General features: G+C 40.4%; 1 protein-coding gene across 1 annotated transcript; it reads right to left on the bottom strand.

Moving 5' to 3' along the window:
- Window positions 1-1,229: 1,229 nt before the first annotated feature.
- SLC66A1L (solute carrier family 66 member 1 like) lies at window positions 1,230-16,957 on the bottom strand. The gene is made up of 8 exons (XM_072042526.1): window positions 16,807-16,957; window positions 16,484-16,709; window positions 14,531-14,642; window positions 10,619-10,709; window positions 8,737-8,861; window positions 7,723-7,818; window positions 6,856-7,041; window positions 1,230-1,512 (listed from the first exon to the last, which is right to left on the bottom strand). The coding sequence occupies exons 1-8, from the start codon at window positions 16,955-16,957 to the stop codon at window positions 1,411-1,413; spliced, it is 1,089 nt and encodes a 362-aa protein (XP_071898627.1). The 3' UTR covers window positions 1,230-1,410.
- Between the last annotated feature and the right edge of the window lie 981 nt (window positions 16,958-17,938).

Here is a 17,938-nt window from a genome sequence, read left to right as displayed (position 1 = left end):
TGATAATCTCGTGTGTACAGCATATAAATCTGCAAGTGAGACAAATTGCATTTTAATTTATGTACTGAAAAGGTTAACTTCTAATACCCTCTGCTAGCTTAAGAAACCAGGAAAAGCATGTTCACTCAGAGTACACAATAAAGGCACCCTGCACGTGGGGAGCTCACCAGGAGCCCAGCCGTGCAGGGCTGTAACACATCTCAGGAGCGCACAGCTTTCCACGATACTGTTTGGAAATGAATTCGTAAAAGGGATTTGGCAAGATCACAGAATTTGGTCACTCATATATGTAAGTGACTATTGGGACACCGGGTGAGATCCGTTCACATTTCCCTATCCAACAGCAGGGATGATATCACCCCCCAAAACACCCAAGCCCTATTTTGCGGGGGGTTATTTTATTGTTGTTGTTTTAATCTGGAGTGCAGGACGTTCTAGAACATCCAGAGAGAAAAATGCTTCACTTTTAGCGTGCACTTTTGGCAGAGATTTAGATATGATCAATTGCACGCAGTTTATTTTTGTTATTATTAATCTCTTCTGATGTCCCTTCAACAAAGTTATCTGAAATCAGAGGGGATGAGTTCCATGATAAGCCCACAAATGCACTGACTCATACCAACTTAAAAAAAACAGCCCTTTTGTTCGCAAAGTTATTTATTGAAGTGAATCATTATACACATACATAATGAAATATTCACTGGAATTTTATTCTGAGATCTTATTAAAGTTTTCTTCAAACAGAACAGTTTTGAATAAAAATACCTAACACACCATAGACAAGGTACAATCTTGGCATTCCCCCCTCCGGTACTTACCTAGACCAGCAGCTTGGTGAGAAATGCAAGTCATAAAAAAACCCCTTCCATGCAGTGTATGATGGCACACAGTAAATATATCCCATGGAACACACAGGTATTGATGAATAAATGTTTTAATTAACTGAACAATATAAAGCACAATAATACTTTACAACGAGCTGTACATGAGGATCCCCCCAGCTTACAAGAGTGATGTAAAAGCGCAACAATGGATCCTGCATTTTTTTTTTAAACAGCCTTATCTAGATGTAGATTTTCATCTAAAAATAAGTCACCTCGTGATATGAATTGTATCACGACATCAAATAAATACTTCTAAAGCAGTCACTGCTGTGATTCCCTATCATGATAGGGAGAAACAGCCTAAAATGTAGGGGAGGGGAAAAAATGAGGAGAAAAGACTTGATATCATACTGAAATACAGTATTAAATGTTTATTTTCATATCCTTTTCAAATAAGTAATGACAAATCAATGACAAAATAAATAAAGTAACAAATGTGGTCCCTCAGCACATCCAATCTCAACTGTTTGTTGAAGTCAGCCAAGAGCAAAGTGCACGGGAGGCAGGAGCCGACCCCGACCCCGCACTAGGCAGTCTCCTCGCCCAGGAGCAGCGGTTCCACTTCCAGCGCCACCACGCTGGGCTGCCCTTCCTCGTGCTGACGATACAGAAGGAACTGCACAGTCACCTGTTATTTTGGGGTAAGGAAGTAATTAACTGGGACACGGAGGCAGCACTTGCAGTGCTGGCTTTCAGTGAACGGCAGAAAGCCGCACAGAATAAAAGCAGCCACCCATTTAGCTCTGGCTCGGGCTCTGAGCACCACAGTCCACAGAGGAAAACTTAAAACTTGTTTAATCTAATTCACACACTGAGGGGTATTATCCATTTTATTCAATCCTAACTGTGGAATTCTCTACATTATCATACAAGCTCTTCCAAACCTTACTTAATACTCATTTTCAGTATTTTTTTATGACAAGATGTTTAATCGCTTTATTTGCAATACTAAAAAAGAGAAGATACAGGAAAAAAATAACTTAAAACCTAGGCTTTATGGCTCAAATACAAACAAGAATATCCTTTGCTATCTCTTGCCTGCAAGGGTTGTAAGCATGAAATTCATCAGACACACAAGAGGAGCATCGTTCACCTGGGGAGCCCACGTGGGGCTGCTGGTAAGGAGGGGAGTTGGTAAAAACTTCTTCGAGGTGGATCAACTGGGCCTGATCAGGAAACAAAATTCTGATTTCCTGCAAAATTCTCCCTCATTTGGTACTGGAAGGCAATGACAGGCCAACAGCTCTGTGACTCACTATTTAATACTGTTTTCAACACAGAATTGTGCAATTAGACATAACTGCTTATTTCTATTGTAAACTAGACCACTGGAAATACTGCTAATCTAAAAAGAATTAGCAAGTATGTACTTGTCCTTTTTCTTGATGATTCCAGCTCTCAAACAAAATTACTGACTTTGAGCATATTTAGCTTTTAAAAAAATGGGGATGTGCACTTAGAAAGGATAAGAGGTGCCTTACTCCTCAGAACTTCTGATTGTTGAGTTTTATACTTGGAAGCAGGCTTAAAAGTACAGGGTGTGGAAACAAGAAGCCATCCGTACACCTGGGTACCCCTCTGCAAAGGGCAGTGGATGCTCATCTACGTTCAGCTTTGAGACTTGTTACCACTACTACTACACGTAAAACCCCACTTTAAACTGAAACTGCATTTCTCTGGGAGGAAATCTGGCATATAAAATTTTGCCAGGAACGCTTCAGCCCACTTAAAATAACTTGGCTGGTAGACAACGTTTTGAGAAGTCTGAGGCTAATGTACATGCTTATTTATAAAAATAAGAATTAAAAATAAAAAGCTTTCTGGGAGGCCTGGATAGAAGCAGAGGAAATTCTCTACAAATTTCTTAGGCAGCACCCCAAGAGTTGTCCCACGTTCCCAAAGCTCTCCTGCATCCCACCTCTAAGGCCTCCCAGCTGAAGACTAGACAGGATTTCCTTCAGAGACAGCAGATCAGCACTCATTTCAAGTCCTTCTGCAGTATTATGCAGGAAACTTTAAGAAGAAAGTTTAGCAAATTAGTGTTACAGCATATGTAGCTACCGCTTAAATTTCCTGCCTGTTTCTTTTTTCAAATAGGCCTTGTTGGACTTGCAGCCAAACACCTCCCCAGGCCTTAAAAGCTGCACTGGTAGAAAATGCTGCTGTGGGTTGGGGATCAAACCAGCTGAAATCACACCGTGGGCTGGGGACGGGACTGTGCTGCATTACCACTTAGCCACCAAGCTGGCAGCAGCAACAGAGCTCTTAATTTCTGTAACTTACCATCCTTCTGTGGAATTCACTGAAAAGTATTTCCAGAATGTTGGTGTGTTGATTTTTTTCTTTCTTTTTTTTAAGCGTATGTGCTCATCTGGTTGTATTTTTAAAATAAATGCTAGACTGCCAAGACTACTTAATATAGAAACACGCTTGCTGCTCAAGTCTGTGACTTTCTGGGGGAAACTCCAAGGCCTCTGTACGCAGAGAGCCCAGAGTGGAGGTGAGAACCAAGCTGAGTATTCAACACTGGTGTTTATGACAGCCAGTGAACACGTTCATCAAATCTGTTCCATTAAACCTATAAAGAATTTAATGACAAATCAAATAATGCAGGACTTTTGAGACAATTGCAGGTAGTTACAGGAGCACAGAAAAGTTTGGCTGGGAAAGTCTTGCTGCCTTGTCAGGTCAGACTTACATTCTCTGCACCGTGTAATTAAATTACAAAGCATGATGTTTTGTAGAAGTATATAATGGATTCCAAGTGGCTGCCCTGCAACTCACAAAAGGTGCAAGATAAAGAGTCCGTGTACAGCAGCTTGGCTCTTGCTGAATATCCTTTGGCTATTTAGTTATAACCTGGCTACACTTAATGAAAAGAAGTACCTGCAGAGGATTTGAACATCCCTCTCTGACAATAGGGTGATGTCAAACAAACAAACAAACAAAAAAGGCAAAAATCTTAGTAAAGGGCCTTACCTGAATCTAAATACAAAGCAGAGTTGTTTGCTTTTGCTGGGGGCAAGGAGGGGAAAGAAGCCAGGGTGAAAGAGGACACAGAGAAAAGGACAAAGTTTTCCAGGAAAGTTGTGCTAAAGTCAGTCTCTCAGACTTTTAGCAGCAGCCAACACTACGTTTGCAAGGGCAGAAGTGGCCAAAACCTCATTATTTTAATACTACATATTTTAAATCCTCGTGTACAAGCAAGCCATTAAATAATCACACACATAGAGCTCTAGTGAGGAGCACTGTGGAACCCTAAGATAGGCAAATACGGACTTAAGCATCTCTCCCAGATAAGGCACCCCACCCGGCACGTTTAAACCTTGTCTTTCACAGGCTCTTAGAATCAGAGTGGTTTGGGTCAAAAGGGACATTAAAGACCATTTAATCCCAAACCCTCTGCCCTATAGGCAGCGGCACTTTTCCCTAAAAACCCTTGGGAACCTCCAACCACCTTCCTCTGCAAAGCAGCAGTTGGAAGGAAACAATTACTGGAAGAGACAATCACGTCCAATTTATAATGAAAATGTGCAAAGTTATGAAACTCCTTAAAATGAAAAAGAGGACAACGCATACTTTAGAAACAACTGCACACTTCCATTATTTATCACAATAACTAGCTTATTGTGTGCTCAAATAACTAGCTTTAGACACCGAGGAAACAAGATGACCATGTTATCCCGTTAAAGCAAGCTGAAATGGGTCCGGTGTAATCCTGCACTACCTAACACTGGAGCTGCAGTTCCAGCTACGATCGGGAGTCCATTTGGTTCTAAAAATAGTCAACGCCAGCCACGGCAGGCGGAAGCACAAGAAAGAAAACTGCAGCAGACACAGAGTAAGTGAACCCTTAATCCTTCCTTGGACCTTGAGGAATGAGGGCTTATCTTCCACCTAATGAAACTCTGCACACTCTGAGGAATAAACCACGCTGGAATTAGACAATTTCTACAACTACTTCTCAAACCACAGACTGCTGCACAAATGCTTAATTACGAGACACCTCTCTTGTAGAAATTACAACGTTTTCATTTAAGTCCTCTGTTTTTCAAAACCTGAGTGGTCCTGTTCTGGTCTAGGTCTAACATGACATATCGGTTTGTTAGAATTTTGATTTTTCTTGCTTGGCAAGAGACAGTAATGAAGCTCTCTTTAAAAAAAAAATAGCGTTTACTTCCATACCTTCAGGGCTTCTCAAAGCTGGAGGTCTGCTTTTGTTTTCTCTTGATTACAAATACTTCATACATTTTCAACTAACACTATATACTTGACTAGATTTCTATAAGCTCCCCAACCTGATTTGGGAGCATCTGCTTCCAATATAATTTGAACTGGAAGACTATTAGCAAGATTGGATTCAGACTCCAATCAAGAGGGAGCAGAGAAATGAATGTCATGTGCACACTGGCACTGCAATTCTGGGGCTGGGCTCGCAGAGGGGAGAGGTTTGTGGCCAACGTAGAAGTTTTTGAGTACATCACAGAGAGACATCTGCTAATATGCACATAATGTACTGTAAGGGTCATCAAGATCAAATTCTAGGGTTTTTTTTTGGTAAATAAATACTGGCAGTTTTATGTTTCCAGCTGTGGAGAGGAAAAGAAAGTCACTACTTCATTTGTGGAACAAAAGGCCTGAGCACTCACACCAGCCACATGGGCTAGCAACCCTGAAGCCCTGCAGTCTGCTCAGGCAAAAGAAACTACATTGTCTCAAAAGATAAAAATTAAATTTAAAAATGCAAGAAGCACGGACACTATTCTGAGGGACAGTACCATTTAACAGCCCATCCAAGGCGAGGGTCAGCTGTCCTATCATCAGGCTAATTGGAGGGGCTTATGAAATTACTTTAATTAGAAAGACAAGACTGGTGCCTGGGAATCACAACTTCTTCGACTGTTCCAGGTAAATCTGGTAAAGAACTTTCTTCTAATATGGAACAGATTAATGCTTTTTTAGCATGCTCTTGAAATCCCTCTCTACTCTATTCCATTTCATACTTGGAGTTAATGGAGCTAAGTACCAAGATGTTTTAAGAAACAAAACTAAAATTCTTACTCCAGGAAAGATCTGAAAATCTCCAGTTTATGCTATTTTAAATGAAACTGCAAGCAAAAGTGTCCAGGCAGGTGGCTATAAACACACAATGAACAGAAGAACAGCAAATACCACATTATCATTCACTAGACTTTTAAAGAAAAAAGTAAAATATTTATGGTAATATTGTACTTTTAATTTCTTGATCACAGAATGCTAATGCTCAATCTAGAAACAGCATGACTAGCAATAACTAAAACACTGCAAACATCTTACTTATGTCCCCTGAATTAAGAATAAAAAAAATTAGTGTTTAAGTTTACTCAGGGCTTCAAGAAACAGACATACTAACCTATGTAACTGTGTAGTAGTAGGGCAGCTCTTAGCACGACTCAGTGAGCGTAGCTGATGGTTTGCAGAGGCACTCAGTGTTTCAATGCATCTGATTTTGCCCCAAATTATACAGTTAAGGGTAGCTGCAGCATTTTCTTTTTACATGCTATTTTCTTGAAACAAAGTTGGCCAAAATCTCACAGCCTGTCTCTCAAGTGAATGCACTCTTCCAATAGCATTTGCGAGTCAGCCAAATTCTCAAAGCTATAATTCTATATTTTCATTTAAAAACAAGCAGTTTTGGAGGTGTTTTTTGTTTTTACATTTATCAGACATCACACAGAACAGCACACTGCAAAATTCCACTTCCCAACTTTTAGTATACTATATATTGACTACAACATAGAAATTAACCTGTGCAATGTAGCTTCAATGTAGTTATTTTCTATAATGTTATAGAAACGTTGTTACAGAAAACATATCAATTATTGTTCTGAAAGAAGATTTTTTTTAATTAGTTTTAAATTCCACTTAATTTCTGATCTACTTATTAACAAGCCCATCCTGAAAAACTCCAGCTGTAACAGCAAAAGGATACAAAAATGTCTAGAAACAAAACTCCAAAGCTCCCAATGAGCCACGGAAGATGGTGTAAAAAGTAGAGAGCTTGGAAGGATGTGGTAGCAGGCATCTTTAAAACAAGGCTCAGTCCATACGTACAGTTTCCCAGCATGGCTAATGCAAACAGCAGGTAAGAGGTGCCTTCTGTTGATCTTCTCCGAAACTAAATACAAAGAATTTTTACAGAAAAAAAATGTTAAAACATTCACCGCAGTAGATTACATGTTGTAGTATTTTGGCTGGGATGGAAAAGGTAAGGGGGGAACAGGAATAAGCTTGGAAATGAATTAACCATTTACACACTCTGCTAGAATACCTGTATGCATTTGATTATGTACAACCCTGCGCAGTTTTTCCTCCCACAGACTCTTCACTATTGGTATATTAAAAAGTCAGTAATAGCATCTTCATGGAAAATAGCCTAAAGCTTTAAACTAATTTTCCTCTAATTTTAAATTTTGATCATGTAGTTGTTTACTTAAGGTAGAATAGTTTGGAGAAAGAAGAGGGGAGATACCACTTGCTCATGCAACCAATCATACAAAGCATGCTTCTGCTCATGCATCTGATTGAACTGTGTTAAAAAAAAAAAACAAAAAAAAACTTTCCTCTTTCTGGCAAATCAGTCCTCTTCTATCAATTAAAGACCATCATTTTTCTAATATTCTCACCACCCTCTTCCCTTTTGAATGGAAAAATAAAGCCCTTCTTTTTCTTTACAGAGTCACAAAAGCCCTGCAGGCTTTTGATGTTGATGGCTCACTGCTAGGAAGAATCCAAAATGTCAAGCAACAGAGAGTATTTTGTAAACTATACAAGTATACTTAGCCAAAAAACTACTTACATTTTTATAAAGCTGAGGAAATCTACTTCCCAAGTAAAACACACAAGATATATAGCCACAAATGAAGCCTGACATTTCAATCATATCAAGGGAAGTCTGAAAAATAAAGGTACATATGTTTTGGCAATAATGTTTTCAAGCATTTCAGAGGCTTAGAGAGGCCACAGGCTATCATTCTGGACAGAACTCCCTTCAAAGCGGTTCAGGACAGCTCTTCAAATGACCAAAAAGGGCTAGAAAAGGTTTAATCTTTATCTCACAACAATGCACAGTGCTGCGTCATAGCCATGACTAAGATCAAAACCAGTGCCAGGCTTTAGGCTGTAACACTAATGCCAATCCAATCCTTCTGCTCAAGATGCTTGGACACAATAATTCAAGCCAAAACTAAAAACTGTAGCTAGGGCTACTAAGGAAAAAAAAAATCATCCTGTCTGGAAAAAGCAAAATACTCATTTTTCAGTTTAAGAGAATTGTTAGTTTTCTCACCCTAGCTGTATTTTGAAAATAAGCTGCCTCCCTGCTGAGCAATGTTGCTGGATTACAATTATTTTACTGGCATTAGTACGAAGGCTGCAAAATTGCTAGAATAGCCTGTGAACTTTCCTGGTGAAGTGACAGCAGCAGCAGCAGGCACAATTGTAATTTTCCACTTTTATTGATTTCACTTTTCACTGCATAGTCTCTACATGGATGTCCATGTTATCTAACACAGGCAGAAAGACAACACGTGTACATGTTGTTTCACAAAGCAGCACATCCTAATAACCCATGGGACAGAATAAGCCCAAAACAGAGGAAGCTGCTAAAAGAAGCTCTTTTGTAACTTCTTTATTTTGGGATGTATGGTACATACTTAAAACGTCCAAATAGCGCCACATTTATGATTTCTAAGGCATTGTTAAAAACAGCATCCAAATTTCTTTAAACCTCAGAGCACATAATCCTTTCAAGACACTTACACTGTTTTTTTTTGCTTGTTTGTTTTGGAATGGAAGCAGGTTAAGAACTTACATTACTTCTTTCCAGTACTGAACTCTGGTCTTGGTTTCTTACTAGCAGCTGGCAGAGCAGAACGATGCACAGGGCTATACACACCAAGATCCAGGTTACACAGAAATTCTTCAGGTTTTTGCTGCCTAGAATGACATAGAAACAAATTAGCTGAAAAAGAAAAGGTAACTTTAAATTAACAGCAGATGTTATCTGCAACATAAAAATGCAAATCTAAAGGTACAATTCCAAGTTATCTTCTTCTCAGCAACAATTCGAGGCTAAGGAGTCCTCCTCTTCTCCCGGGCCATGTTTCCAGCCCTGCTCACTGTGCACTGTGTCTTAATGCACCACCTGAGGGCAGCAGTGCAGGAGCAGGAGGGAGCTCCTCACACAGGCATTGCTACTGAGACAATTTTCACACTCAGTTCATCTCTTAGATAGTTTCATTTCCTAGTGATTTACTTTTATGTAACAGCTGATAAACAGAAAGCAGCTAAGAATAGAATACAACAGTTTCTTTCAATACATTGCAATTTAAAAACACGAAAGCAACAATATTTGAAATTTAGATTACTTATTTATCTGAAAGATATTTTTGAATTCAAGTCTTCTGCTGGACCAGTGTCTATGTCCATGGTTAGCTAGATATGAAACCTTATCTTTACATGCAGAGGCTCACATATACAAAGATAAAGACTCCATCTAATAAGTTTCCATAAATATCTACGGGACAACCTGAAAATGATAAACAATCCTACTGATCTCTCGAGCTATGCTATCTTCTGTATTTAAAAGGTAGTGGTAAGCTCCTACAGTCACTGTTACCTGCGGAACAAATTTCTGTATAGCATCAGAAGGCCTGCCCTAAAGACCTGCAACCTATACAACAGGCACAGGAAGCAATACTGCTGTTTCAGAGGCTTGAAGATGCAAAATTGACCAACCTGCCTGCAGTAACAGCTCTAGAACTGGCTATTGAAAAGCTTTTATTCCTTTATTCCCCAAACCATTTCTTCCTCTCCAGCTATGCACAGAATTGAGCTGAAGCAGGCATGGACAGTTATAATGCACAAGAGCCTGCATTTGTTTTCAACAGCAGGCAGCAGGAAGGAAATATCTTCAGCACTGACCTATCTCCAGGCTTATTATCAGTTCCATATTGAATGAATCTGCTTTATCCCTATTTAGTTTGCTGGGCAGGCGTCTGTTTTGCTTCAGCTTTTTGTTACCTCCACTGCACCGTGGGTTTTAGGTTTTGTGTTTTTTTAGGTTGATGAAATAATGCTTTTAATTTGATACACAGTGAACATAGCTTTCTGTCTTCCATTGCTCTCAGAACAGTAGTACGTTTGGTAGGCTGAATGCTACAACTACTGTCAGGATTTTATGAAGCAACTCAAGCAATTTCATTCCCATTAATACTTCTTAATTGTGGGTATTGAAACAGAACGCATGAAGACGTCAAGGTATTTTATGCTATAAGCAAATAAAGTCCTGTTTTAATCAACATGAAGGAAATTGAGCCACAGAAAGCAATAATAAAAGCTTACTCTCAACTTACACATACAGTTAGATGGCTGAAAGTAGATAATAAAACCATGGAGCAAGTTAAAATATGGAACCAGATTCCACAAAACTATATTTTTATGTCTATATAAACTGAAAGCACTATATAGGAGATAGGTACAGGTATTTTGTGGGTAAAAGGAGGGCAGAAAGGCAGAGCAGAGAAAGAACAGGACTTTCACAAGACTGAGAAAACTGGAAGAAATACACCTAACAACTCCAGTTGGAATTTGTGCACCCTATTTTTAGGTAGCTTTTCTTTAAATGCTATAGGAAACATCACAGTGAAGAATGTGCTACTTAACGGATAATATTAAGTGCTTAAAAATCTTACATTTCGTCATCTTCTGATTCTTGAGCTTATAGTATACATATTGTGAAATCATGATTATATCCATATTAACATAAGAGATGGCAGTGATGGTCTGAAAGAGAAAAATACATTTGCATGTTCAGTACACAAAAAGTTAAAAATGTTCCCATCTTAACTGTGCTTCATAATAATAATGTGAACAACAACTACCACGTTAGACAGCAGCAGATGAATGCGATGTAAAGCTTGTGCAATGGTGACATGCTGACACCATCACAACAGTTTGTCATTTTCCACGATGTATGGCACAAATTCCTGCCTGGGCAGACTGAAAAATCCTTTCCTGCCCAGAAGCTTAAGCCCACTCTACCCAGCTGCCCAGCACTTTGGAATCTATCAGTCTTGCTTAGTGCCTCCTGCCTCAAGAAGACAGAGCTGACATTCTCTCTTCTCCCTTTTACAATGGGGGAGATGAAACTGTTAGACAACATTAAGTTGTAAACTAGATGACAACTCTATCCACTCTTGGGTCCATCTCCAGCTTGGGAAAACTTCCGTGACTGACAGATACATCTTTCTTTCATTACGAATTGAAAATAGAAACAGCAGACAACAAAGTTCCAGACACAATTAACAGATCACTAACAACTAAGGCTGGAACTGTATTTTCAAATTTTAACAGATTAACAAGAAAGGTCTAATTCAAAGAAGCTGTTAAAAGACAATTCTCAAAATATATATCATATATATGTGCAATATTAAGTTATCCTAGAGGTTAAAAAGACAGTCAAAAAGTATATAACAAAAAACAGAAGTATCAACAGATTACCTGAATTGGTAGTTGATTTGTTAAATAGCAGCCTATAAAATTTGTAAGATCTCCAGCTATCCAACACAGCAGAAAGCCCAGAGACAGCGCTTGATCCACTTTTCCATTCTGACAGGCAACGTAAATTTGACTGGCACAAATTCCAGAAGTAATTATAAAATATTGTAAGCCAAAAACGTTTGACAAGCTTGAAAATACATTTTTCAAAATCTGAATAAAGAAAAATTAAAACTCTTAACTACAAGAGACCCATCACAGCAATACCCCACTTACAGTCTGAATGAGAATTCAGATTCACTACAGCTCACCATTTCTTACTCTAATATAACAGAAGCTGAAATCACAACCCCATTACAGCTTGCGTTGAGTTTGTTTTTTTAAATGTGTGTGTCCTGCACTGAAGTATTATTTTCTGGACACCAGAACTATGCCAGCATCATTTCATATTCCTCTGCTGTTAAGTACTAGCCTTTAAGATACTGAAAGAAGAAAAACACTTAACATAGAAGTGCTAAGAATGAACAAAGCTCCTGTAAGAGCGGACAGCTACACTCACGCTTCCAAATTGGAGAGCTGTTACTCAGATTCATAACAGGGGCTATGAAGCAATCCCAAATTTAAGTCCATTAGACATGTCTTGATGAATTCCATACCCACTAACACAACACTTTTAATGTAAAGTTCCTTTTCAACTAATATTTCTGAAGCTCAACAGCTTGCTAAGAGTGTTCTTATTTTGCTTGATTTCCATCACATTTTTATTAGTTCAGTAAATTATATTTCCCTTATAGGGACAGACTTTGGAGTCAATCCCATTTTGTTTCAGGCATTCTCATCTACTAGCAGCATTTCTGCTTTTCTTTTGCCATCTCCTACCTACGTTTGAAACCTGAACCCAGCACCAGTCCACCAAACAGCAACTGATTTAGCACCACCAAAGTGCTAACTCATGTGCTGTTTCTGACCTTTTCTGAGTCCAAACTTCATTGGCAGGAGCCAGCACAAGAGTACTGGTGACATGGCATGTGGTTTAAATAAACACCCAGCCAGTTTTTGCAGCAAGTGTGCTGCGTGTGCACACATCTCAGGGTGGAGAAGATAAGAGAGAAGAGGTGATTTATTCTCATTTGCTCTAAGTGGCAGAGATTAGTGTCAAGTCAGTACAACAGAACAGTACATCAAGCTCATTTGTCAACCACCAAATATTGTTCTAAACACGAACAACATGCTTCTCTGGCATATTATATCTGTATTATGCAGATAGAGAAACATATCCAAGATAAACTAAAAAAAGGCAGCTTGTGAAAAAGGCTTCAGGCAAGATTACTCATGTCTCAATCTGAGGACTGCCTAAGACTTTAAACTTACGGTAGTGCAGCAAACAGAAAACAGACAATGGAAATCAGTCCTATGACAACGCTACAGTACTCCCACGCATTCTCAACACATTCTTCCAGAAGATGCCAAATCCATGGTGTTCCATTTATACACAGTCTCCTAGTCTCTATTGGGGAGATATTGAAAGCATGTGTATACAGCTGGGAAGCCATCATTTCTGGACTGAGATTCAATTTCAGAAGTTTATTTCTGCCTCCATTTTTACCCCATGCAAATCCGCAAATCCGTTTACCAATGCCGAATATCTGCTGTGAAAAGACCTCTGCATCCAGACGGATGCTTGATACCGCAGTTATTTCCAATCTCATAAATGAACCTGCCAAATTCAAAGAAATAAATATAGCCAGTGTGAATAAGACATTAACCATAAGATGCTTGATCATGTTTATTGCTTACAGAAAAGAAGTTAAGACTTCCAAGAAATAGAAATACTTTGGAGCCCATCGCATTCATTAACCCTTGCAACACTCCAGATGTTTATCACTGTAGCATTTTAGCCTGAGCCTGTGTTAGACAGAGAGGTGCCAGAAATCTGCTACAGGGTAAAGTAAACACAGCCATTTATTCACACTTAACACCAAAACTCTGATTTTCACATTCAGCATTACTGCAATGAAGCAACAGTGCCTTCTTTAACAGTATCCATCCTGCAAGCTCTATTTACACTTCAGGAGCATAAATTTAGTAATCATTTCTGTGCAATTAATTCCCAGCTAATATTATGAAAGAAGTTATTTCTTACACAGATTGCAGACAAGCTCTAAGGTCTACTTGAATATATGTAGCACAATCAGCCTAATTAGTGATTCAATACAGTGTCAGACAGTTTGTATTATTTAATACTTCAGAGGAAAGAGGGAAAGCATGAGAAATCTCGTAAGGTAGATGTAGGGTATTTCCACTCCCAAACCACACAGAATGAAGCACATGAAGTAAAACATAGCTTAAGTTTTGAAGCACAAGATCTTTTTGACCTTAAAAAATATCTTGTCATAGCTAATTATAATGATTCTGGATATTTATTGTTCTTCCTATTGAAATATTCATACTATTGGACATCATATTTTTTTTTTCCTAAAAGGCTAACCACTATAAAATTGAAGATTATTTTTTTAAAGCAAAAATACGGAATTATCTGTGACTATTCCTTGAGATTTACTGCTGACAAAAAAAAAAAAAGCTGCTTTCCCATTCACTGTGATGATACTTAGGTTCTCTAAGGGTTAATAATTTCCCATGCAGAGGAGTCTCAAATCTATGAAAAAAAGCCACAGCATATTTTAAGAAATTATTTTTAAAAATATCTATGTATTGTATTAATAGGTTTGCCTGTTTAGTACTTAAAGACAGATGTCAAATCAGTGACAAGACAGCGAGAATTTTTAAGACCATTTGGGAACAACTCAGAAGCACAGCAAGTTCAGAAACCAGGAAGAAGTAACCCTGAGGCATGAGGGCATCCTCCTGTAAGTGACTACCTATCTTGAGGACAAGAGTCCCCAAAGGCCTCATGTTTGTGGCAGGGATTTTGATGTTCGTAATACCCTGTGCCTGGGATGGGACAGGGCTTGGAAGGGCTCAACTTTCTACCCTTCCTACAACACGTGTTGGAGCCACTCTCATTATGCAAACTACATTCAAGCCTTAATGAAGGTTCACAGTATTTGTTTTCATAGAGCATCATTCACTGTGATGTTAGGACTCACTTTGCTAATCATCAGGAAATCTTTTTTCTTTCCAGACTTCAAGTATCTGCGGTGCTGAAACAAGTTTTCTGCGGAAACTGGCTGCCTCTCAAGAGAGCTGTCATCATGGGACCTAAACCACACAAACAATAAAAAAGAACATGTTTTCATACGCTGAGAATTCATCTTTGTCTATTAGATATATTTAGCTTATACTGGAGAAGTTATTAGACTTTGTAGTCATCTTTGAAAATATTTTTTTAAAGTTAAAAAATATATCTATGAGTAATGTTTAAACTAAGCTGCCCGTTCTGGTACTCTGCAGCTGAACAGGGTCTCACCATCCACTAAAAAGGAGAAACAAAGTACACATGCTACTTTAGGCCACAAACTTTCAACTATCTATAAACACTGTAACAATAAACACGCAAATCTTATTAGCTTTCAGAAAACACTGCACCTCAACTTCATCCCAAAATGCCCTTTTTGATATATGCAAAATATTAGACATTTTAAACCAAAGTTGACTATGGTATTTAAAACTCTGCCTGAACGTCATGACTGCAGTTTGACTCATGCATTAAGAGTTCTCTTAAAAAAAATAATCACAGACTACAGGGTGAAAAGTCTAAATGAGGCAATTCAGACTCAACCACCTGATCTCAGGCTATACCCTGCTCCAAAACCCCGCAGCTGCTACAGAAACCCAAACAGTTTAAGAAGTGGTGGGAGTCAGGCCACTTACGCTCCCCAGATGACTGCAGCCTTGTGCGCTGGCCTCCTGCCACGCGCTGCACTTAACACATTTAAAGCACGTGGATATTCTCGGGTTGCTGTTCCTTAACGTTTATACAGCAGGGTAACTTCTGTGCTGCCGGCCCTTGAGACTATGCTTTTAGTCTTAAAATAACTGTGTGCTTTTTTTGTTTTATAATCCCCAGCAAGATACCGTGCCCCTATACCAAAAGCAATTTGACTCGTGGGTAGAACAACTGGATGCTTTTAACTAAACATATCTGCCACAAAACCCTTCTTACTTCTCTTCTGTTGCATGAAATGCTTTGCACCTGAAAAGAGGATGAGATTGTCGTCACATTTCTTTTCTTCCTGTAATATTAGAATTGATGTGGAAATAAAAGGTGAGTTATGTCCCTATAGAAATTTCACACCTACAGACTCATTCTGATTACTGCCCAAACAGTATTTTCTAGCATTTGAAAAAGTTGCAGTAGAGCTATTATTTATTATTTTCAATGAAGTGTTAGCCTGGAAGCTTGACATCACATCTTTCTGAAAGGGCTTAGTGTTTGCCTAGCTGGAAGTAAAACCACTGTGGTTTCGGATATTTAGTTATAAGGAATCAGTAGCTTGAGACTTTGCTTTGGACAACTTTCTTACTTTAATCCCCTACTACGGAATAGAGATGCCCGAACAGAAATAAATAGTATTTTAAGAGTGAAGTCCTCTATGTTAAGAACAGCTCCACGGTGCGGAGGCAAAGCACGCTTCTCCTGTAAGTCTGGTAACAGCCTGAAACCCAAAGGGATGCTCAGTTGTACAGTGTTTGTAATTTATTACTGGGGGTAAAAGAGAAAATTAAAAAAAAAAAAAGAGTTAAGGAGTAACTCGGAGCTTCTTCACACGCTCCCAGCATGAACCCGTTCACCCTACCCCTGGCTCTTCCCTGAGAGCATCGTCCCCCAGCTGTGAACGCTGCCTCCTCAGCGCTGCTGATAAAGCACGGCCACATCGAGCCTACAAACCGCGTCCCGTTCCCCCAGAAAGCCCCCAGCTTATCAAAACGAGCAGAAAAACGAGAGATAAAGAAGCGCCGTCCCAAAGAAGCGCCCAGCCCCACACCGCCAGCCCCGGGTGCCGGCGCCCCCCACCCCGCGTAATGGCGGCCCCGCGGGGCGGCCGGGGCCGGGGCCATGAGGGAGGCGCTGCAAGGACGCGATGGGGGCGGACACCGACCTGGCCACGGCGGCTGCTGCTCCGCGGATCCAGCTCGGGCTCGGCCGGCCCAGCACCGAGGGTCCCGGCAGGCAGCGGAGGGAGGCAGGGAGGCGGCCGGGCGGCCCTGGCGGGGTGACGGGAGGGGAGGCAGGCGGCCCGCCCGCCCCGCACCGCCCCTCGCCGCCATCGGCAGCCGCGGGGCCCGGGCGCCCTCTGCGGGCGGCTGCCGGGGCTGCGGAGCTGCCTGAGGGGGGCAAAACTGCAAACCTCAGGGGGATTGGGGAAAATTGGGAGTTTTTGAAGGCCCGGGTGGTTGTTGTGAGGGTGCACCGCTCTCTTACACAGCACCACGGCTTTCAGGTCTGCCTCCGTGTTGTTGACCAGGGCAGTCGCTGTGAGGGCAAAGCAGAAATCTGTCGGGTGGTCCAAGCAGTCCATAATTCCATATTGCTCCATAATTCTATATTGCTCCATAATTTCATACTGCTCCATGGCTTGCCTTCAGCTGGAGCAGAGGTTCATCCACGAGGGTGCCCCCCCGACTCTTGACAAGCACAAGCTGAGGTGCCTGGAAGCAGAAGTTAAATCTTGGCAAGATTCACTTCACGTGTAAATGCTCTACGTGCACCTTGGTTTTCTGGAGGCTCCTCTTTCCCCCAGAGGCTCCAAAGTACAGACCCAGGCTGTCCCCGCAGAGCCAGCCATCTCCAAGGAGCTCCTGTGTGGGCTCCAGTCAGTTTTTGGGTCTCCCTCTGAAAACTGAGAAATCGGCGTCTCATCCCCAGTGCCTAAAAACCAGGTTCAGCCCAGAATGAAGAGCAACAAACGTTCATTTACTGCAGGGCTGAGCCCAAATTGCCCTTTGCAGGCCTGGCCTCGGTCTGGGATGCAGCCACAAGCTTTCTGCTGCCTCCAAACCTGCCCTTTTCACTGCTGAGTTAGTGCCCCTTGGACCTGCCGGCGGCTCTCAGGCGCTGCCTTTTAGTTTAATTGGTAATGGCAGGTAGTGATCCAAGAGACAAAGGAGCCTAATGAACAATCCTGGGATCTTCACAGGACGTGCACTTTTAAGCATGAATATTTTAAAATATTTTGATAGGAAGGAATATTGTATAATTTACTGAATTTTTAATAGAATTTTGCTTTTATTCTCATATAGGCTCATCATTTCTGTAGTTACTGCAGCCTAGCTAATTAACACAGGGTTGGGAGACTGATTAAAGGAAGGGTTTGGGTATCTGTATTGTTCTGGTTTAATTGCTGCTCAGGCGATGATTCAGTGTTGTGTTTGGCAGCTGAGCAGCAGTTGTCTGGCACTGTGAAATTCCCCGCTTATGTCCACGAGGCTCATCTGTTGCTGACTGGCAAAGGCATGCAGATTTATATACTTTTATAATGTTAATTGTACGGGAAAATGAGAAAACTAGCAATTTAGGTGTGGAAGAGCACTGTAGTGATACCTCTAAAATGCTT

The sequence above is a fragment of the Anas platyrhynchos genome, chromosome 9 (assembly GCF_047663525.1).
Source record: "Anas platyrhynchos isolate ZD024472 breed Pekin duck chromosome 9, IASCAAS_PekinDuck_T2T, whole genome shotgun sequence".
Classification (NCBI taxonomy): Eukaryota; Metazoa; Chordata; class Aves; order Anseriformes; family Anatidae; genus Anas; species Anas platyrhynchos.
The sequence above is the reverse complement of the archived record's forward strand: the minus strand, read 5'-3'. Positions and strand labels throughout refer to the sequence as shown.

Coding starts and splice junctions, on each gene's coding strand:
- SLC66A1L (XM_072042526.1), bottom strand. CDS start 16,957: ATGGAGCAGTATGAAATTATGGAGCAATATAGAATTATGGAGCAATAT. Junction 14,643..16,483: donor GCAGCAGCCGCCGTGGCCAG/GTCGGTGTCCGC, acceptor TGTGTGGTTTAG/GTCCCATGATGACAGCTCTC. Junction 7,042..7,722: donor TTCCTCAGCTTTATAAAAAT/GTAAGTAGTTTT, acceptor CTTTGTATTTAG/TTTCGGAGAAGATCAACAGA.